The sequence below is a fragment of the Myotis myotis genome, unplaced genomic scaffold (assembly GCF_014108235.1).
Source record: "Myotis myotis isolate mMyoMyo1 unplaced genomic scaffold, mMyoMyo1.p scaffold_m19_p_8, whole genome shotgun sequence".
Lineage (NCBI taxonomy): Eukaryota > Metazoa > Chordata > Mammalia > Chiroptera > Vespertilionidae > Myotis > Myotis myotis.
The window spans coordinates 85,315,444-85,338,458 of NW_023416390.1; the positions used below are offsets into that span (position 1 = coordinate 85,315,444).

General features: G+C 39.1%; 1 protein-coding gene across 9 annotated transcripts in view; it reads left to right on the forward strand.

Moving 5' to 3' along the window:
- The window catches only part of PTPN4 (protein tyrosine phosphatase non-receptor type 4), a 239,265-nt gene that overhangs the window by 56,793 nt on the left and 159,457 nt on the right, over positions 1-23,015 (forward strand). Inside the window, exon 1 of one of the 9 annotated variants that reach the window (XM_036319450.1) lies at positions 20,140-20,169. The exons of 7 other annotated variants lie outside the window; for them this stretch is intronic. In XM_036319450.1, coding sequence (XP_036175343.1) covers positions 20,152-20,169 — 18 coding nt within the window. In that variant the 5' untranslated portion in view covers positions 20,140-20,151. Of the gene's footprint in view, positions 1-20,139; positions 20,170-23,015 lie in introns of those variants that run through there. One more of the 9 variants, XM_036319449.1, reaches the window with a different exon arrangement.

Here is a 23,015-nt window from a genome sequence, read left to right on the forward strand (position 1 = left end):
ACTTTGTATTACTGAAATAAATCCAGGAAACAAATTTGATTCTATATTAATCTTATATCCTAAGACTTTGCTACATTCTCTTATTACTTCTAGTATTTCTTTTACTGATTCCTTAGGATTATCAATGTAAATTTTGTCAGATGAGAGTAGGGATAGTTTCACTTTTTCCTTTGCAGTCTGTATATTTCTCATTATTTTTTCATTCCTTATTACATGGCTAAGACTACCATGACAATGATGAATAAAAGTGATGGGAGAAGACTATCTAACCTTCTCCCCTGTCTTAGGAGGAAACTATTCAGTGTTTCTTTTTATTTATTTTTTTAATATACATTTTTATTGATTTCAGAGAGGAAGGGAGAGGGGGAGAGAGAGAGATAGAAACATCAATGATGAGAGAGAATCATTGATTGGCTGCCTCCTGTATGCTCCCTACTGGGGATCAAGCCCGCAACCCAGGCATGTGCCCATGACTGTAATCAAACTAGGGAACCTTTAGTGCGCAGGCCAATGCTCTATCCACTGAGCCAAACTGGGGAGGCTTCAGTTTCTTTAAGTCTGCTGTTAACTATAGAGTTTTTAAAAAATCAGTATAATTAAGGCATAATTTACATAGAATAAAGTTAAATACTTATTTATAATGAAAACTCTCAACAAACTTGGAAAAGAAAGAGACATCCTCACTCTGATAAACTACATGACTCTACACTTTCTGATGCCTCAGGGAAATGTCAAATAAAAGCACAACAAGATGTTAGCATGCATCCACTAGAATAGTTCAAATTAATCTTACGATAACAGGTGTTGTCAGGGAGTGCTGGTAGAATTTTAAAAGCGTACAACCACTTTGGAAAGTAGTTTGGCAGTCTCCTATAAAATTAAACATAACCCTGGCCGGTTTACTCAGTGGTTAGAGCATCAGCCCATGCACTGAAGGGTCGTGGGTTTGATTCCCGGTTAAGGGCATGTACCTGGGTTGTGGGTTCGCTCCCCTCCCCTGATTGGGACTTGTGCAGGAGGCAACCAGTTGATGTGTGTCTCTCACATAGATCTTTCTCTCTCTCTCTCTTCCCCCCCCCCCCCAACTCTTTCTGGAAAACAATGGGGAAAATATCCTCAGATGATTAACAACAGCAACAAAATAATTAAACATAGATTTACTATATACCACCCAGGAAACCCAATTTTAGGGAGTTATTTAAGAGAAATGAAAACATGTTATAAGAAATCTTTTTTTTTTAATACTGGGTTTTTTAAATTGATTTTTAGAGATAGAGGAACCGGGAGAGGAAGAGCGAGAGAAGTATTAATTGGTTGCCTGCAGCATGCCCCCTACCAGGGATTGAGCCCCAACCCAAGCATGTGCCCAGACTGGAAATTGAACCAGCAATCCTTCAGTGCTCAGGGATGATGCCCAACCAACTAAGCCACATCAGCCAGGGCATAAGAAATCTTATACACAAATTATCATAGTATAATTTCTAGTAGGCCAAACCTTCATTAACCTTAACATCTATCAGTAAACAAATGACTGAGGCCTAGAACCAAGATGGCAGCATAGGTACGTGCCTGAACTCGCTACCTCCCAAAACCACATCAACTAAAATACAGAACACCCATCATCCAGAACTGCCTGAAAGCTGGCTGAATGGAAGTCCTACAACTAGAGAAGTAAAGAGGAAAGCACATTGAGACTGATAGGAGGGGAAGAGAGGTGGAACGGGCTGGACTGCCATCTATGCGTGCTGCTTTTTTAATCAGTAGGAGATAGTCTCTGCAGAGGCAGACTGTGAGGAGCAAGGTGTCCCAGATCCACACCAGACTGCCCAGCCCAGAGTTCCAGAGATAGGAAGAGCAATCCCCATAACTACGGGCTGTAAAAACCATCAGGGATTGGGGCTCAGTAACACAGAGGCTGCTGCAGACCCAGCTCTTCCTCTTAAAGGGCCGGTGCATAAACTGAACTTACAAAGGACTGCTTCCTTTGCGCTCCAGCACCAGGGCAAGACTCTGGGGAACCCAGACACATATGATGAGGAACTGGGTTGTCTGGCATCAGGATAGGAACTGGGTGAGGGGGACCTTTCTCCCAGATGGAGGTGCTCGCAAGGATCATTGTTCTTGTGGTGGGACCTCTCCAGTCGCAGAGCTGACTGGCAGCCATATCTGTTTGCTCTGCCCTGGTGATTCCCTGAGACCCCCACCCTATTCATTTTGCAGCTCCACCTAACCCTGTGTTGTGGCTTTTGCATGTGAATGGCACATCCTTGCTCAGGTTTCAGACTTTGCTAGAATCTCTCAAACGAGCTGTAGCTGGGTCAGAGTGCCTAAGCCTATCAATAAAAGGCCTAAGACCTAGCACTAGCATCAGCCTGCCTTGCTTCACAGCCGGGCCTCACTTGGGCACTTCCAAACCTGATACACATAGAGGAATCTTCAGATCTCTCTGTAGCTCCTGCCAGGTGGCCCCAGGCAGTGGCTAACTTTGCACTTCCCTGAAGACCCAAAAGCCAGTGAACTTGGTGGACAGAATCAGACCATACAGGATTACAACTCTACACATCCATAAGCCACACACTCAAGGGGAAGACTCAGTGAGCACCAAAGCCCCACTAAAGCAAGTCCTGCTCCGGAAGGGTGTCTCCTGCACAGCAGCTCTCGTACTATAGTCGCAGCTGCTCCTCACGGCCAGTTAGTCTGGAGGTCAATTCCTAGTGACACCAACAGTAATCAAGTCTCAACTACAGTAAGACTGTGCACACAGCCCACACAGGGGCGTACCTAGAGTTCCCAGCTCAGGTGACTAGAGAGGCTGAGTCACTGGGCCCTATAGGACACCTACTACACAGGGTCACTCTACTGACTCCAGGAGACATAGCAGCCCTACCCAATACATAGAAACAAACACAGGGAAGCAGCCAAAATGTGGAGACAGAAATATGTCACAAATGAAAGAAATGGAAGAAAGCAAGTTACTGGATACAGAGTTCAAAACCACGGTTATAAGGTTACTCAGGGATTTTCATGAGACCTTCAAGGACTAAGTGAGACTTTCAAGGATTTTAGTGAGAATGTCAAAGACATGAAAAAAGACAAGTCGGAAGTTAAGCATACACTGACTGAAATAAAGAATAATTTACAGGGATTCAACAGTAGAGGATTCCGAGAATCAAATCAACGATTTAGAACATGGGGAAGCAAAAAATACCCAATCAGAAGAGCAAAAAGAAAAAAGAATCCAAAAATAGGAAGATAGTGTAAAGAGCCTCTGAGGCAACTTTAAGCCTACCAACATTTGCATTATGGGGGTGCCAGAAGGAGAAGAGAAAGAGCAAGATATCGAAAATCTATTTAAAGAAATAATGACAGAAAACTTCCCCTACTTGGTGATAGAAATAGACTTACAAGTCCAGGAAGCACAGGGAGTCCCAAATAAGAGGAACTCAAAGAGGCCCACACCAAGACACATCATAATTAAATTGCCAAATGTTAAAGAAAAAGAGAGAATCTTAAAAGCAGCAAGAGAAAAGCAGTTAGTTACTTGCAAGGGAGCACCCATATGACTGTCAGCTGATCTCTCAACAGAAATTTTGCAGGCCAGAAGGGAGTGGCAAGAAATATTTAAAGTGATGAATAGCAAGAATCTACAACCAAGATTACTCTACCCAGCAAAGCTATCATTTAGAATTGAAGGCCAGATAAAGAGCTTCACAGACAAGAAAAAGCTACAAGAGTTCACCACCACCAAACCATTATTACAGGAAATGTTGAAGGGTCTTCTTTGTGAAGAGGAAGAAGAAGAAAAAGGTTAAATATATGAACAATAAAATGGCAATAAATACATATTAACAATTCTAAAAATAAATGAATAAGAAATCTAATGAACAGAATAAACCGGTGAATAAAACAGAATCATAAGCATGGAACTGGAACAGGCTGACAGTTCTCAGAGGGAAAGAATGTGGAGGGCGGGAAGAGATTAAACAAAGATTTTATATGCATATGTGCATTACCTATGGACACAGATAAGAGGGTGGCAAAGGTGTGGGTTGTGATGGGAATTGGGTTGGGGAGGGTAATGTGGGGAAAAGGGACATCTGTAATACTCTCAACAATAAAGATTAAAAACAATACACATGACTAAGAAATAATTGTATTTTTATAAAGTGGAACCCTATATATTATATTATTTCATTTATTTTAAATTGTAGAACAAACAAAATTGATATATAGTTACTGAGGAGTAGAAATGCATTCTCAGTTGCTACTTTAGTGCTTTGGATAAAATCATGAAAACTATTTCTTTGATATCTATATTTTTTAATATTGCAGGGTATTAGGAAGTTTACATATAGAGTTTTTGAGGTTTTGAATATAATCCATTATTTAAATGTTTCTTAATTTCTTTATTTTTTACTCAGAATAATATTTATTTTTATTACTGACCCAAAATAATATCTTTATCATAAAGTTCTTTTTATTTTCCTTTTTTAGCTTTGTTTTCTCTAAAGATGAATTCTTCAAACAAGTATAAAGTATTCTTTATAATTCTACTCCAAACATTTTTATTTTGAAATATTTCAAACATAAAGAGCAATTATAGAAAATTAAAAAAGAAAAAAAAATACAGCTCAAGAAATAGAACATTGTGTGCAAGATGGCAAACTCAGAAGATCCTGGCCCTCATTCCCACACAGAAATATCAAAAAGCAGCTACAGACTTATCATAGTAACCATATAGGACCTCTGCAAACCAGAGATTTTCAACAACTAAGCAAACAGTTACTTTTGCGATGTTTGATGTCACTTACCCTACCCTTTCCCAGTATGCACATCATGCATGGTCAGGAGGTAACCGCCTAATTTTTTATTCCCTCCTTTGGGACAGTAGCAGGGTGAAACTTGTTTGCAACATTTTGGTGTATCTGTTGGCTGTTCCAGGGATTGCTTTTGTTCTTACTTGGAGATTAGATAGGGAACAGCAGCATAGTTTGGATCTCAGACTGGAAGCCACAAAAGGCAGTAGCAGGAGCTGCAATACATGAAAACTGCAGGGGTCTCTGCAGAGCCATGGACCATTGTCTACAGTCAGGAATACCTTTGAACATCTACCAGAATATCCAAGAAATAGCTGAAGTGAAACCTTGGGAACTTAGATGTTTCAAAGCAGATGGGAAAATAGGGGGTTAAAAAACAGATGCATATAAGTCCAGATAGAACAAATGTCAGAAAAGACCTGAGAAGACCTTAAGCCTTTATGTGGTGCTGATCTTAAGGCTCAGGGGCTCACCAATTAGTGAACATGTTCCACACCAGTCTGTGAAGAGTGAGATGTGGCTTTTTATTCAATGACCAGTTTTCAAGAAAAGATCACTGGAAGTACAAAGGAACTGAGAAATATTTCCCATTCAAAGGAACAAATTACATCCCCAGAAATGTATATCAGACTTAACAGACAGATTTTAAAACTATCTTAAATATATTCAAAGAGCTGAAGGAAATCATGGACAAAGAAATAAAGGAAATCAGGAAAATCATTTACAGGCAAAATGAAAATACTAAGAAAGAGATGGTAATTATTTTTTTTTAATTCTGGAGCTGAAAAGGCAATAACTGAATTGAGAAATAGCCCGGAGGAGTTCAGCAACAGACTTGAACAAACATAAAGAAAGAATCAGCAGACTTTTAGAAAGGTGATTTGAAATTATTGAGCAAAAAGAGAAAGCAATGAAAAAAGTAAACAGGGCCTAAGGGACTTATGTGGCAGCATAAGAAGACCAACATATGCATTAGGGCAGTCTCAGAAAGAGGACAGAGAGGAAAAGAGAGATTATTTGAAGAAATAATGGGCAAAATTTTTCTCAAATTTGAGGAAAGCTATTGGATGTACAAATAAAAGAAGCCCACCAATCCGTATAAAGGATAAACCCAAAGAGAGGCACATAATTCAACTGCTAGAAGTGAAAGGTAGAATCATGAAAGCAGTAAGACAGAAACAAATCATCACAATAAAGGGATACCTAGAAAGATAACAGATTTTTCAGCAGAAACCTTGCTGGGCAATAGGTAGATGCTATGTTTAAAATGCTGAAAAACAAAACAAAACTGTTGTCCAAGAATTCTACACAGTCACGCTCTTTTTAACTGCAGGCATGTAGTCTTAAAACATGTCATTAGGCAGTGTCATCATTGTGTGAACATAGAATCTGCCTACTACACACCTAGGCTGTATAGTATAGCCTGTTACTCCTAGGCTACAAGTCTGTATAGCATGCTGCTGTAGAAAAATCCAATTCAAAGATGCTCTAAACCAGCCGTGGGCAAACTACGGCCCGCTGTTTGAAATGAATAAAACTATTGAAAAAAAAGACCGTACCCTTTTATGTAATGATGTTTACTTTGAATTTATATTAGTTCACACAAACACTCCATCCATGCTTTTGTTCCGGACCTCCGGTCCAGTTTAAGAACTCATTGTGGCCCTCGAGTCAAAAAGTTTGCCCACCTCTGCTCTAAACACAAGATATTTGAAGCTGCTCTTGGCATACTGTTTTACAGCAAATTAAAAAAAATATATAAGTAGAAAGAGCACACTCTAAAATAACAAAAAGTATAGGATTATAAATACATAGTCATTGTCATTATCAAGTATTATGTACTGTACATAATTATATGTGCTACTAGAGGCCCAGTGCATGAAATTCGTGCACTGGTAGGGTCCCTAGCAGCTGCTGGCTGCCAGCTGGGTACTTCCTCCCTTTCCCCTGCTGCCACTGCCGCCTCTGACGGGGCCTCTCTCCCTTCCCCCGGCCGGCCCCTCCCCTTGGTCAAACTCCACAGTTTGCATACAATGCTTTTATTATATAGGATCCTTTTATGAGTGGCAGAGCAGTAGGCCTGTATACACCAGTATCACCACAAACACAAGTGATGTATTGCACTGTGACATGACAATAATGTCACTAGGTGATAAAATGTTTTCAGCTCCATTATACATTTTGCAGTATATTGTTGACCAGTATGTCATTATGCAGTCCATGACTGTACACAGCAAAACTATCTTTCAAAAATGAAGGTGAGTCCTGGCTAATTTGGCTCACCAGTAGAGCATTGGGCCTGTGCACCATAGGGTCATGGGTTCGATTCCTATTCAAGGAAACATACCTCAGTTACAGGTTTGATCCATAGCCCACTTGAAGTGTCTCTCTCACATTGATGTCTCTTTGTCTCTTTCCTACCCTCCTCCCATCCTTCCACTTGCTCTATAATTCAGTGAGGGGAAAATTAGAAAAACAAAACAAAAATGAGGGTTAGATTAAGGCATTTTCAGACATAAAACCAGAGGGGATTCATTACTATTACACCTGCTCTATAGTAAATGCTAAAGGGAGTCCTTCAAGTTGAAATGAAAAAGACACTAGACAGCATCTCAAAGCCATATGAAAATCATATGTGAACAGTTACAAAAACTGGTATTATTGTAAATTTGATTTGTAAATTCACTTTATATTTCCCATAAGATTTAAAAGGCAAATGCACAAGGAATAATTATAAATTATTATAATTTGTATTCAGTAATATACTATCTGTACTAATAATAGAGGAATATGCAAATTGTCTGGGACACCGTCACAGTAACAGTAATAACCAAACAGCAGGTTGCGTGGAGGGACAAGGCCAGCAGGGGGGTTCGTGAGGGACGACCAAACTACTGAACAGCAGGCTGCATTTGGTGACCAGGCCGGCAGGGGTGGGCAGTTGTGGGCAACCAGGCCAGCGGGGGGGGGGGGGGGGGCAGTTAGTGATGATCGGGCAGGCAGGCAGAGGGGTTAGGGGCAATCAGGCAGGCAGGTAGAGGCAGTTATGGGCGATCCAGCTGGCAGGCAGGTGAGCTATTAGGCACCAGAAATTCCAGATTGGAGAGGGTGCAGGCTGGGCTAATTGAACCTCCCCCCCACCCCCCGCCCCCTGTGCATGAATTTCGTGCACCAGGCCCCTAGTCATATATATAAAAGGATAGGTGACCTACCGACTGGCCGGTACATATGACATGCATTTGCAATTTAAAAATAAACGTTGAGTTGCGCATGTGTGATACATATAAAGCTCTCGAAATGGATATTATTGAAATGCCCTGTGAAATGATTTTCAAAGGATCTATTATTGAATCTACCTTTGGAAATGGTATATCTATAGATAACATTAAAAATATATCTAAACATGCAATTCTTTCTCCTAAAAATGACCACATTCATAAATTAAATGAAAAAATTTTGGATATATTAAAATTTTGGATATATTTGATGGAGATTTTCACACCTTTAATGAGTGCTGATTCCATTGATTCAACAGATGATGCCGAAAAGGCAAATTTTCCCATCAAATTTCTTAATAGTATTATTCCTTCGGGAATGCCATATCATAAAATTGAAATTAGGTGCAATCATCATGCTACTGAGAAATCTTAATAGTAAATGGGATCTTTGTACTGGTATTAGATTTATTATCAAAAGATTGCTACCTAACATAATTGGAGCTGAACTATTAACAAGATTTGTGGGAGGAGAGGTTGTTCTGATTCTAAGGATTGATTTGTCCCTATCTGACACTGGCCTCCCATTTAAATTAATTCAAAGAGTTTCCCGTGATGCCAGCATTTGCGATGACTATTAATAAATCACAAGGAGCCGAAACCGGTTTGGCTCGGTGGATAGAGCGTCGGCTTGAGGACTGAGGGGTCCCGGGTTCAATTCCGGTCAAGGGTGTGTACCTGGGTTGCGGGCACATCCCCAGTGGGAGATGTGCAGGAGGCGGCTGATCGATGTTCCTCTCTCATCGATGTTTCTAACTCTCTATCTCTCTCCCTTCCTCTCTGTAAAAAATCAATAAAATATATTGAAAAAAAAAATTACAAGGAAAAACTCTAGACAGAGTAGGAATATTCCTACCTGAATTCGTTTTTGGACATGGCCAGTTATATGTTGCTTTGTCTCGAGTTCGAGTAGCATGTGACGTTAAAGTTAAAGTTGTAAATACTTCATCACAAGGGAAATTAGTCAAGCACTCTGAAATGTAGTATACAGGAAGATATTAGAATAAGTTCAATCAATTTATCAGTCATTGTTTTTATCAGTGTTGTTTTTATATCATGTTTTTGTTGTTATATCATGTTGTTATTTATTAATCAATTTATATACAGGCAGTCCTCAGATTATGTTGGACTCGTCGTACATCGTTTCATGGTTATGTTGCCATCTCCCATTTACAGTATTTATAAAAAAAAAAAAATTCTGTCATTTTGACGTATGTACATATGTGCTTTATGTTTTTTTATTATTTATTTACTACTGGTAAAAGTCAAGAATTGTTATCTTTCTTTTAAATTTTTTTTACTGTTTCACTTCATTACTGCTGTGAATGTGCTCCATGTGAGTGACATAGGTGCTTATATAGGTGGGTTTCGACTTACGGCGAAAATCACGTTACATCGTGCCGTAGGACTGGATCTCCGGCATAACCTGAGGACCTACTTTATTGTTTGCATATACATTTTACTAATTTTCCTTTATCTCTGACACTTCTATTATAGAGAAAAGGCAAATAGCAGTATTAAGATATTTCTCCTAATTAATTTCCTTTCCATGTGCACAAATCCGTGCACTGGGCCACTAGTATGTAATATAATTTGATGCAGAGTTCTAAAGGAGTACAGGGGGATTTTTTGTTTGTTTTTTTAATCCTCACTCAAGGACATGCTTAGAGAAATTGAGTGAAATGTCAATATGAGAGAGAAAACTTGATTGGTTGCCCTCTGTACACTCCCAGACCAGGGATCAAACCTGCAACCCAGGTTTGTGCCCTGACCTTTTATTGAACCAGCAACCTTTCGGTGCACAGGATGATGTTCAACTAACTAAGTAGAGTGTTTTTGTTGTGGTGTGTGTGTGTGTGTGTGTGTGTGTGTGTGTGTGTGTATTTTTTTAAATTTCAGAGAGGAAGAGAGAGAAACAGAAACATCAACGATGAGAGAGAATCATCAACCGGCTGCCTCCCGCACACCCCACACTGGGGATTGAGTCACACCCAGCATGTGCCCCGACCCAGGAACTGAACTGTGACCTCCACGTTCATATACTGATGATCAACCACTGAGCCATGCAGGTGTAGAGTTTTAATTAATGCTACGTTAATATCAGCTTAATACAGATTGTAATAATTTAGGAAGTTATGTTGAATCCTCATAGTAACCACAAAGAAAAAAATAAAATATACACAAAAGGAAATTAAAAGGAATCAAAACATTATCAAAAAGGCAAGTGCTTCAAAGGAAGGCAGTTACAGAGGAAAGGAGGGAGACAAAATAGCTACAAGAAAACCAATAGCAAAATGGCAAGTAAGTGCTTCCCCCTCAGTAATTACTTTAAATGCAAATGGTTTAAATCCCCCAATCAAAAGATAGAGATTAGCAGAATAGATTTTTTTTTTAAAAGAATCTAACCATGTCCCAGTAGCTCAGTTGGTTGGAGTGTCATCCTCATGTGCCAAGTTTGCAGGGTTTGATCCCTGCTCAGGGCACATACAAGAAGCATTCAGTGAATGCATAAATAAATGGAACAGTGAGTCAATGTCTCTCTCTCCCCCTTCCTCTCTCTTTAAAATCAATAAATCAAATGTTAAACAAAAATAAATAAATAAGCCCTGACCAGTTTGGCTCAGTGTCAGTGATGGCAAACCTTTTGAGCTCGGCGTGTCAGCATTTTGAAAAACCCTAACTTAACTCTGGTGCCGTGTCACATATAGAATTTTTTTGATATTTGCAACCATAGTAAAACAAGGACTTATATTCTTGATATTTATTTTATATATTTAGATGCCATTTAACAAAGAAAAATCAACCAAAAAAATGAGGTGGCATGTCATAGGTTCGCCATCACTGGTATAGAGCGTCAGCCTGCAGACTGAAGAATCCCAGGTTCGATTCCGGTCAAGGGCATATACCTCGGTTGTGGGCACATCCCCAGTGGGGGGTGTGCAGGAGGTAGCTGATTGATGTTTCTCTCCCATCAATGTTTCTAACTCTATCCCTCTCCCTTCTTCTCTGTAAAAAATCAATAAAATATATTTTAATAAATAAATAAATAAAAGTAATTAAAAAAAATGGATCTAACTATAGGCTATTTGCAAGAGATGAACATTACATCTAAAGATGCACATAGTTTGAAAAGTGTTTCTCTAGCATACAGTTTCTATGAGCTCTATGCATTAATAGCTTCCTTGCATGTGTAAACAGAGGCAAGGCTTTCTGTTACACAGTTTCAAGTAGCTCTCCTACTCTGGTTCCCTGACTCTAAATTTTTTTCTTTCATTTATTTTTATGATTATATCTATAATTGTTACATGTATTGCTTCAAAGGTAAGCTTATAGAACAATCCTAAAATTCTGTATTTGTGTTCCTTAAAAATATTTAAGCATCTCCATTTTAAAAAGCAGATAATTAATGCTTCTGTAGCAAGATGGCAAACTGAGTGCAAATTACTAATGTATTAAACACTGCTTAAATACTAATTTTTTACCAAATTTAATCCTGAAAACATACTTGGATATTATCATTCCTATTTTACAGATAAAAAAAATCAAGTTACTGAGAAACAATCACAAAGTTAGTAAATGAGAGAGTGGTTCCAGGGGTGTACCTAATTTAATGAGGAGGTTGGGGCAGACTAGAGATTTACAGGGTGGTGTTTGAGAGGAGGTATACTGGGAATAGAAGTAGCAGCTGGTGGGTCAACTCATTCTTTCCCAATGGGCCATGTGTTAAGCAATTAGCACTGTTTACCCCTAATTGTAACATTAAGTATGAGTACTTGAATTACAGAGGGAAACTACTTCCTGCAGAAGACTGGTGACCCCCAGTGAAATGAAAAAAAAAAAAAGCACCTTTGTCCAGGAGATTAGATAGCACAACCTACTGTCAGCACAGATTATTTATCCTTCCCAACTATTGAAATCAGGCTGTGTATCATGTCTTTTCTCCACAAGGAGACAGACACACAAAGAAGCTTACATGGAATTTCAGATATGCAACTAAGCAGGTAAAACGGACACCAACATTTGAGGAAAGCCAACAATATTTAAGAGATTTGCCCGTTAGCAAATTTTACACTATGGAAATAGGAGAGCAATTTGTAAAAAAGGAAATAATAGTGCCAATCTTAACGTTAATATGGAGATGAAGTGAATTTTTACATGTAAAGGACTTAGAGCAATGCTTGGAACATAGTAAGTGCTCAATAAACATTTAACACCAAGTAACAAGTTTAATCGGGCAATCCCACAACCTTCTTTTTTCAAATGCTACATTTTGGAAGATATAAAATTAACTTGCAAATATGAAATGTTTTACAGAATTAAAAAGAGACTCTACCAAGGGAAAAGAATGAGCAATTGGTTTTGAAAAGACTATAAGTAGGACTCCATGCCTTAATTGAAACTTCTTCATGAATTGATAGAGTAGATGATGAAATACCCATTCCTATTAGCCATTTTTTACACTTGATCTTAGCTAAAAGGCCAAGAAACAATAGCTATTTTTAAAATCAATATAACATAGAAGTAATATGCTAATTGTTCCTAACGGTGTCCAGTCACAACCGTTCAATAGGCTGTGCATGCACAGGAGCTGGTGGACGGGGATGTGGGTGGGGACTTCCGCCCCCAATGCAGGCGCACACAGGCCTGCCCAGTGCTAATGTCATGCTCCCTTGGAGGCAGAGGCTGCTCCTGATGGAGGCAAGTGCAGGCCCACTGCGCCGCCTGGCCCGGAGGTGGGGGCTTCAGGATGGGGGCGGGGCCTCGGCAGGGAGCTCTCAGCACTCCTGTGCCAGTGTCTGAAGGCACCGAGAGGAAAGGAGAGCAGATGGCCTGTTAGGCCAGGAGAGGAGAGCAGATAGGCAGTTAGGGGGATCAGGCCAGGAGGGGACAGCAGATAGGCAGTTAGGGGGATCAGACAAGGAGGGGAGAGCAGTTAGGGGGATCAGGCCAGCAGGGGAGAGCAGTTAGGTAGTTAGGAGGATCAGGTCAGGAGTGGAGAGCAGGTTAGGGCCATCAGGCCAGCAGGGGAGCAGGTATGGACATCAGGCAGGTAGAAGAGCAGTTAGGGGCATCAGGCAGGCAGGCAGGTGAGCGTATAGGAGCCAGTGGTTCTGGATTGCGAGAGGGATCCCATATTGGAGAGGGTGTAGGCCAGGCCGAGGGGACCCCCCCCCCCCCCCGCACAGATTTTGTGCACTGGGCCTGATATATAACATATTAGTTTCAGGTGTATAACATAATGATTTGATATTTGTATATATTGGGGAATGATTACCATAATAAGTCTAGTTAACACCCATCACCACATGTAGTTACATTTTTTCTTGTGACAAGAACTTTTAAGATTTATTCTTAGCAACTTTCATATATACAGTACTTTAATTATTGTTAGTATAAAATGTTAACTATATTCCCCAAGCTATGTATTACATCCCAGGAGTTACTTATTTTAACTGGAAGTTTGTATCTTTTGACCACTTTTACCCATGCCCTACCTTCCAACTTCTGGCAATGACCAATCTGTTCTGTGTATCTATGAGTTCAGCATTTTGGTTTGTTTTTGTGTTGTTGTTTTTTATTTTCAGATTGTACATATAAATGAGGTCATGTGTTTTTTGTCTTTCTATGTCTTACGTATTTCACTTGATATAATGCCCTAAGGTTTATCCAAGTTGTTATATATGGTAAGGTTTCCTTCTTTATGGCTGAATAGTATTTTATTTTTAATATATACCAAATTTTCTTTTAAGTGAAGAACACTTAGTTTGCTTCCATATTGTGTCTATTGTAAATAATGCTACAGTGAACATGGTGGCACATATATCTTTTCAAGTTGGTGTTTTTGTTTTCTTTGGATAAATACCAGAAGTAAAATTGCTGAAGCATATGGTAATTGTATTTTTAAATTTTTGAGGCACCTCCATACTATTTTCTATAGTGACTGCATGAATTTACATTCCCACCAAGAGTGTACACTTGTTATCTATTGTTTTAGGCTAACATTAACTTAGTGATTTTCTGCCTGGTTAGTCTACCCATATATGAAAGTGGAAAATTACAGTCCCCTGCTATTATGTAATGCTCTCTATTTCTTCCTTAGGTCTGTTAATATTTGTTTTATTTAGGTGCATAGTTATTTACATATTTATATCCTCTTGTTGGATTTATGCCTTTATCATTATATAATGACTTTTAAAAAATTGATTTGAGAGAGAGAAAAATTAACATGAAAGAGAAACATTGATTGACCGCTTCCCGTATACACTGACTTGGAATCAAACCTGAAACCTGGTTATGTACCCTGACTCGGAATCAAACCTACCACCTTTTGGTATACAGGACGACGCTCCAACCAACCAATTCACACTGGCCAGGGCGATATGACTTTCTTCATCTCTTATTATGGTCTTTTTCTAATGGTTTATTTTATTTTATGTAAGTATAGCTACCCAGCTTTCTTTTAGTTTCCATTTGCAAGGAATATCTTTTTCCTTCACTTTCAGTCTCTATGTTCCTTACATCTAAAGTGAGTCTCTTTTCAGTAGCATATAGATAGGTCTTGGTTTTTTCTCCATTCAGCTGCCCTGTGTCTTTTGATTACAGAATTTAGTCCATTTACATTTAAAATAGTTATTGATAGGTATGCAATTATTACCATTTGTTAATTGTTTTCTTCCTTTGTGGTTTGATAATTTTTGTAGTGATATACTTAGGTTCCTTTCTTTTTATCTTTTGTGTATCTATTGGTTTTTGCTGTTCTGATTCCACTGTCCTATCTTTAAGTTCATTGATTTTTTTCCTTCTTCATTGGTCTGTTGTTGAACCCCCTCTATTGTATTTTTGAGTTATTGTGTTCTTGAGCTCTGTGGCTTTTATTTGGTACTTTAAATATTTTCTGTCTATCTCTTTGTTAATTCTCATTATGTCCATCTGTTCTTTTACTGATCTCCGTGAGCATCTTTCTGACTTATTTTGAACTCTGTATTAGGCAAAGCACTTATCTCCATCTTATTAAAGTCCTTCTCTGAGGATTTTTCTTGTCCTTTTGTTTGGAACATATTTTTCTATTTCTTTATTTTCCTGACTCTCTGTTAGTTTCTATGCATTAGATAAAACAATCACCTCTCTATTTTGAAAGAAATTAGCCTTATCTTTTCAACCTTCTTCTAGGCCAGGGGTGGACAAACTTTTTGACTGGAGGGCCACAATGGGTTCTTAAACTAGACCGGAGGGCCGGAACAAAAGCATGGATGGAGTGTTTGTGTGAACTAATATAAATTCAAAGTAAACATCATTACATAAAAGGGTACGGTCTTTTTTTTTTTAGTTTTATTCATTTCAAACGGCCGGATCCGGCCTGTGGGCCGTAGTTTGCCCACGGCTGTTCTAGGCCTTGGCTGTTTCTCAAACCTTTGTAATTACTCAAGTAGCCCATTTTTAGTGGCTACTTCCAGTAGTTAGAGGTGTGCTAAGACCTGCCATTGTCCTAAAGGGGAGATTTTCATTTAACACCTAGATTCAGGCTAATTGTAATCCAGACCTTCAGGCAGCAGCTTTTAAAGACTATGAATATACCTCTTTCAGGAGAAAATCAGGAAATAGGTTATTTCTGTCTTTTTTCTCTGTGCAACAGACACAAAAGTCAAGGCTCCACAACTTTATACAAGCTCCTTTCTCAGAGATACCTCCAAGCCCAGTACAATGGCAACCAACTTCAGATCACTTTGTAGCTCATACCAGGTGGCTCTGCACAGGACACAAGCAGTTACTGAACATGGCCTATACCAGAGCTCTTCCCAAGAGACCCCTGAACCAAGCCACTTGGTGGTGAGTTTCAGATCACACCAGATACCCACAAGTGACATACCCAAAGGGCAAACTTAGCTGACACAAGAGCCCCACTAAAGTAAATCCTCTGTGAGTTCAGCCCCTGCACTACAGCTTCTTCTCTGTAGTCATACCAGTCCTCACAAGCATTCAGTTTGAGGGTCAATCTTTCCCATTGCCAAGCCAACAGTAACAAGGCTCTCCTACAAGAGGAGAGTACATAAAAGGGACACACTGGAGCATCCAGCTCAGGTAACTAGGGAGACTGCACCACGGGCCTCACAGGACACCTACTACATAAGGCCACTGCCAGGACCAGGCGATGTTGCAGCTCTATCTAATACACAGAAACAAACATAGTGAGGCAGCCAAAATGAGGAGACGGAGAAACATGTCCCAGTATGAGAACAGAACAAAACTTAGGAAAAAGAACTAAAAATGGAACAAGCAATTTAACACATGCAGAATTCAAACACTGTTTATAAGGTTGAAGATGTCAATAAACTTAGGGAAAAGTAGTGAACTCAGTGAGAACTTCAGCAGAGAAATAGAAAACATAAATATGGAGGTAGAAAACATCAAAAAGAACCAGCCAGAAATGAAGAATACATTAGAGGAAATCAACAGGAGATGAAGCAGAAGATCAAATCAGAGATTTGAAGGACAAGGAAGCAGAAAAACCCAATCAGAACAGCAAAAAGAAAAAATCCAAAAAAATGAGGATAGTTTAAGGGGTCTCTAGCACAACATCAAACATACCAATATTTGCATAATAGGGGTACAAGGAGAAGAGGGAAAACAAAGAATTGAAAACCTGCTTGAAGAAATAATGATGGAAAACTGCTCTACCCTGGGGAAGGAGATAGACACATGAATCCAGGAAGCACTAAGTCCCAGAGATAAACCCAAAGAGGCCCACACCAAGATATATCATAATTAAAATGCCAAGACTTAAAGACAGAGAATATCTTAAAAGCAGCAAGAGACTAGCAGTTAATTCCTACAAGGGAGCTCCCATAAAACTGTCAGCTGATTTCTCAACAGAAATTTTGCAGGCTAGAAGGGATTAGCATGAAATATATAAAGTGATGTAAAGCAAGGACCAACAAGGAAGGCTGTCACTTAGAATTGGACAGATAGAACTTCTCAGAGAAGAAAAAATTAAAGGAGTCCATTACCACCAAACCAATGTTAAAGGGACTTCTTTAAGAAGAAGGGGAAAAAAGATAAAAAGTATGAATAACAAAATGGGAGTAAGTACATACCTATTAGTAATTACATTAAATATAAATGTATTAAATGCTTCAGTCAAAGGATAGGATAGCTGAATGGATAAGAAAATAAGACCTATACATATGCTACATACAAGACCTGTACAGACTGAAAGTAAAATATATTTAGGAAATTTTAAAAAACTAAAGTATCAGTACTTTTATCAGACAAAATTGACTTTAAAACAAAGTCTATAATAAGAGACAAAGAAGGACCTAGAATTTCAGTTCTGGGTATTTATCCAAAGAAACCCAAAACGCTAATTCAAAAAGGCATAATGCATCTCTATGTTCATTACAGCATTGTTTACTATTGCCATGATGTGGAAGCATCCTAAGTGTCCAAAAATGGACAAATGGGTAAAGAGGAAGTTATACATATATACAATGGAATATTACCCATAAAAGTATGAAATCTTGCCATCTCAGTAACATGGTTATACTTATAGGGTATTTTGCTAAGTTAAATGAGTCAAACAGAATGACAGAGGGCATGTGATTTCATTTATATGTGGAATCTAAAAAACGAACTAACAAAAACACTCATAAGTACACAGAACATTTTGGTGGTTGCTAGATGGGAGGGGGTTTGAGGGATGGGTGCAAAAGGGAAAGAGATTAAGATATGCAAATTACCAGTTATAAAAACAGTCACTAGGATATAAGGTACAGAATAGGGAATCCTCTATAATAAAAGCCTAATAGCTAAGTGTTCAGTCGTCCAGTTGGCTGTTCAACCAATCAGAGCGTAATATGCTAATGATATGCTAAGGCCACTCAACCGCTCTCTATGATGTGTACTGACCACAAGGGGGCAGATAGTCGACTGGTCCACCAGTTGCTACGACGTGCACTGACCACCAGAGGGCAGAAGGTCTGACCAGTAGGTTAGCTTGCTGCTGTGGTCCAGCCAATCAGGACTGAGTGAGATGGGCCTGACACGCCCTGGAGCCCTCCCACGGTCCCTCCCTGGCTGACCAACCTCCCGCATCCCTCCCCTGTCCTGGTTGTGCACCGGTGGGATCCCTCAGCCTGGCCTGTGCCCTCTCGCAATCTGGGACCCCTTGGGGAATGTAGGAGAGCCGGTTTCAGCCTGACGGCGGAACAACCAGTCACTATGACGTGCACTGTCCACTAGGCGGCAGACGCTCAATGCAGGAGCTACCCCCTGGTGGTCAATGCACTCCCACAAGGGGAGTGCCGTTCATCCCAAACCTGGGCCTACGGCTGGTGAGTGCAACAGTGGTGGCGGGAGCCTCTCCCCCCTACGCAGTAGCACTAAGGATGTTCGACTGAGGGCTCCCAGACTGCAAGAGGGCGCAGGCTGAGCTGAAGGACCCCCCCCCCCTTCCATGAGTGCTCAAATTTCGTGCACCGGGCCTCTAGTGTAGTCAGTAATATTTTAATTATATATGGTGTGAGATGGGCACTAGATTTCTGGTGATCGTTTCATAAGTTAAAGAAATATCTAATCATTATGTTGTGCAACTGAAACAAATATATTATGGTATGTCAGCTGTAATTGCAAAATTAAAAATTATAAAAAATATAACATGCCTGATATTATCATGTCTAATAAAATTTCATTTTAAACATATTTTATTGAAAATAAGAATTTTATCTCAGATATATCACAGTAACTTGGTTGGTATAGGGAATTTTGGCATGGCAAAGTATGGTATATGATTAAATACAGGTAGTGGCATCATCTCAATGCCATTTGTATGCATAAAAAATTAGAGAGCTTATAGTACTTGTTTTCAAGATGCAACAGAGTTACTATAAGCAATTTCACTCCTAGATATGTTTCCAAGAGAATTGAGAACATGTCCACACACAAAAATTAGTACTGAGATGTTCATTGCATTATTCATAGTAGCTAAAATGTGGGGTCAGTGCAAATATTCATTAAGTAATGGATGAACCAAAAGTGTATATTTATACAGTGGAATATTATTCAGCAATAAAAAGGAATTCCGTATTACTTTACACTTAGTAGGAGGGCTGTAATTAAAAAGACAAGAACAAGTATTGATGAGGATGCAAAGAAATTGAAATCCTCATACATAGATGGTGGGAATTTTAAAAGCTGTAGCCATTCTGGAAATAAACTTAATTCAAAATTTAAATGTAGTGTTACCATTTACCAAACAATGCTATTCCTAGGCATATTCCTGAGAGAATTGAAACATGTATTTATAGAAAAACTTGTATACAAATGTTGATAGCAGTATAATTATTGTTATTTTTAATTTATTTATTTATTTATTTGTTTATTTATTTATTTATTTATTTTTACAGAGAGGAAGGGAGAGGGATAGAGAGTTGGAAACATCAGTGAGAGAGAAACATTGATCAGCTGCCTCCTGCACACCCCCTACTGGGGATGTGCTCATAACCAAGGTACATGCCCTTGACTGAAATTGAACCTGGGACCCTTCAGTCCGCAGGCTGACACTCTATCCACTGAGCCAAACTGGTTAGGACCATAGCAGTATTATTATGATAGCCAAAAGATAGAAACAACCCAGTGCCGCTATAAAAGTACTGTAACATGCTACAACATGGATGAACTTTAAAAACATATAGTAGTGCCTCCTTATTCGTGGTTTTGCTTTTAATGATTTCAGTTCCCTGCGGTTTTAAAATACTAAATGGAAAATTGCAGAAATAAACAATTCGTAAGTTTTAAGTTGCTCGCCATTCTCAGTTGCATGATGAAATCTCATACCATCGCACCCAGGACATGAATCATGCTTTTGTACAGCATATCCATGCTGTATACATTACCCACCTGTTAGTCCTTAGTAGTTCCTCATGGCTTGATTATTCAGGATCACCTGAAGTAGGGGAATCCTCCTCATACATCATCAGAAGGTCAGAAGTAGCCTAATGCTACATCACAATGCCTATATCATTCACTTCACTTTATCTCAACATGTAGGCATTGAATTATCTCACATGATCACCAGAAAAAGGGTGAGTACTATACAATAAGATTTTTTGAGAGAGTACATCCACATAACTTTCATTACAGAGTATTGTTTTGTTTTATTTTATTATTAATTATTATTACTTTCTTACTGTGCATAATTTACCAATTAAACTTTATCATTGCCCTGGCCCGCATGTCTTAGTGGATAGTGTCAGCAGTGCACCAAAGGCTCTTTCTTGTGTTATATTCCTGGTCAAGGGCATGTACCTGGGTTGCAGGTACAATCCCCGGCCCTGATCAGGTTGCATGTGCGAGGCAACCGATTGATGTGTGTCTGCCACATTAATGTCTCTCTCCCCCTACCTCCATCCCTCCCTTTCACGCTCTCTAAAAATCAATGGGAAAAAATCCTTGGGTGAGGATTAACAAAAAAATAAATAGACTTTATTATAAACTAGAGGCCCGGTGCATGAAATTCGTGCACATGGGGTTGTTAGGTCCCTAAGCCCGGCCTGCGCCCTCTCGCAGTTCTGGACCCCTCTGGGGATGTCCACCTGCTGCGGAGGTGGAAGAGGCTCCCACCATCACTGCTGCTCTTGCCAGCCGTGAGCCCGGATTCTGGCTGCGCAGCACTCCCTCTTTGGGAGCGCACTGACCACCAGGGGGCAGCTTCTGTGTTGAGAGTCTGCTCCCTGGTGGTCAGGTCAGTGCAAGTCATAGCGACTGGCTGCTGTTTGGTCAATTTGCATATTTGGGTTTTATTATATAGGATATATATATAGGAAAGAGCATAGTACATATAGGAGGCTCAGTATTATCTATAGATTCACGCATCCAGTGTGATCTTGGAACCTATCCCCCGTGGATTAAGGGGGTTGCCTACTGTAAAAGGAGAAAAAAAAGATCACCTATGGTATGTTTGTATTCATATGAATCTCCCAAGCAGGCAAATTTATAGAGACAGTAAGTAGATTAGTACTTGCTAGAACCTGTTGGCAGTGCAGTATTGGGACTGACTGCTAATAGAAATGGGATTTATTTTGGGGATGATGCAAATATTCTGACATTTAGTGTTGATGGCTGTACAACATAATAAAATACACTGAAGTGTACACTTTCAAATAGTGAATTTTATATTGTGTGAAATATATCAAGATGCTGTATAAAACAATACTTGGTCTATAGTGATATGCATTTTATAGTTTGATAAATATTGCCAAGTTGTCCTACATTGAGGTGGTATAATTTATATTCTCAGAAGCTATGTATGAGTGCTGTTTTCCTCACATTCTTGCCATTGTGGTTTGTCATTAAAAGTTTTAATCTTTGTCAGTATTACTATTGAAAAATGATAACCTAATGTAGACTATTATATTTCTCTAATTATAATCAAGATTGAATATCTTTTCATGTACTGAAAAGTCGTTTATATTTCCTTTCCCATAATCTTTCCATTCTTACCTATTGTCTGTTTTTTTATTAGTGTTGGTTTTTTTTTTCTTATTGATTTGTAGAACAGTTTTATATGTTATCTTTTTTCCCTACGTTGTTTTTCTTTCGACATAATGGTGTGTTTTTACTATGAGCACTATCTTCACTGTGTAATAGAGCCCATTATAGCATTGCTCCATCTTGTTTTAAGCCAAAATCCTAAGTCCTATCTCAATGACATCATTGATGAGGTCTCTTCAGTTTTCTGGTGCTTATCATTGTACTCCTTCTAAGCTGTGTCAGCTTAACATATCTATTTGTAAATGTGTTTGTATATCTGATATTAGAATATTTTTGAGGGGAACGAAATGAGGAAGGAAGGGTTTGAATACAATCATTGATCCCAAATTTTGATTTTAGACAAATACTAAAATGAAAGTAATTTATTACTTTTTTCTCTAAAATGTGAAAAACAAAATCAGTAGATTAGTACATAGATGTGTGCCCTGGCCAGTGTGGCTTGGTTAGTTGGAGCATTGTCCCGTACACCAAAAGGTAGCAGGCGTAAGCCCAGGTTGTGTGTGTACCTCTGATCATGGCTCATGGGGGAGACAAATGATCAATGTTTCTCTCTCACATTGATGTTTCTCTCTCTCTCTCTCTCCCTTCTCTCTAAAAATTATTAAAAATATTCTCTGTGAGGATTTTTTTAAAAAGTGTTATGAGAGAATTTAATGTTCCTTGCCTGTTTTTGGAAAATAAGTAAATAGGAGCTTTGTGACATACTTTTGGTAGGGAGGTCAGTGAAGACCTTTCTGAGGAGGTAGCATTTAAGCACAGACACAGTTGAAAGGAGTCAGCCATGGGGAATCTGGAGAAGGACATTCTGTGCCTTAAGGAAACATGGAATTGGAATCTGTAAGATGGCATCTCTGAGTAGCAGAAAGGAGGCATTATGGCTGGAGCTTAGTAAATTGGGGTAGAAGAAGTAAAGAGATTACAATGCTAAGGGCTTTGGACCATGCATTGAGAAACTATCAAGAGTATTAAGCAAAGGAGTAACATTATGCTTGAGCAGACTACTTTGGCTTCTAGATGGAGGATGAAGAAGATGGTAAGAAAAGAAACAGGGACAGTAATTAAGAGGCTGTGGCCAGAGCCATACCAGAAATAAGGATGGTGGCAGACTAGATGGAGAAGAATTCTTAAATTGTAGGTATGGTTTAAAGGTAGAGTCAGCCCAGCATGGCTCAGTGGTTGAACACTGACCTATGAACCAGGAGGTCAGGGTTCGATTTCCTGTCAGTTACCTGCCTGGATTTCGGGCAGCTGATCAATGATTCTCTCTCATTATTGATGTTTCTATCCCTCTCTCCCTCTCCCTTCCTCTCTGAAATCAATAAAAAATATTAAAAACAAAAACAAAGGTAGAATCAGCTAGATTTGATTTGTTGGGTGT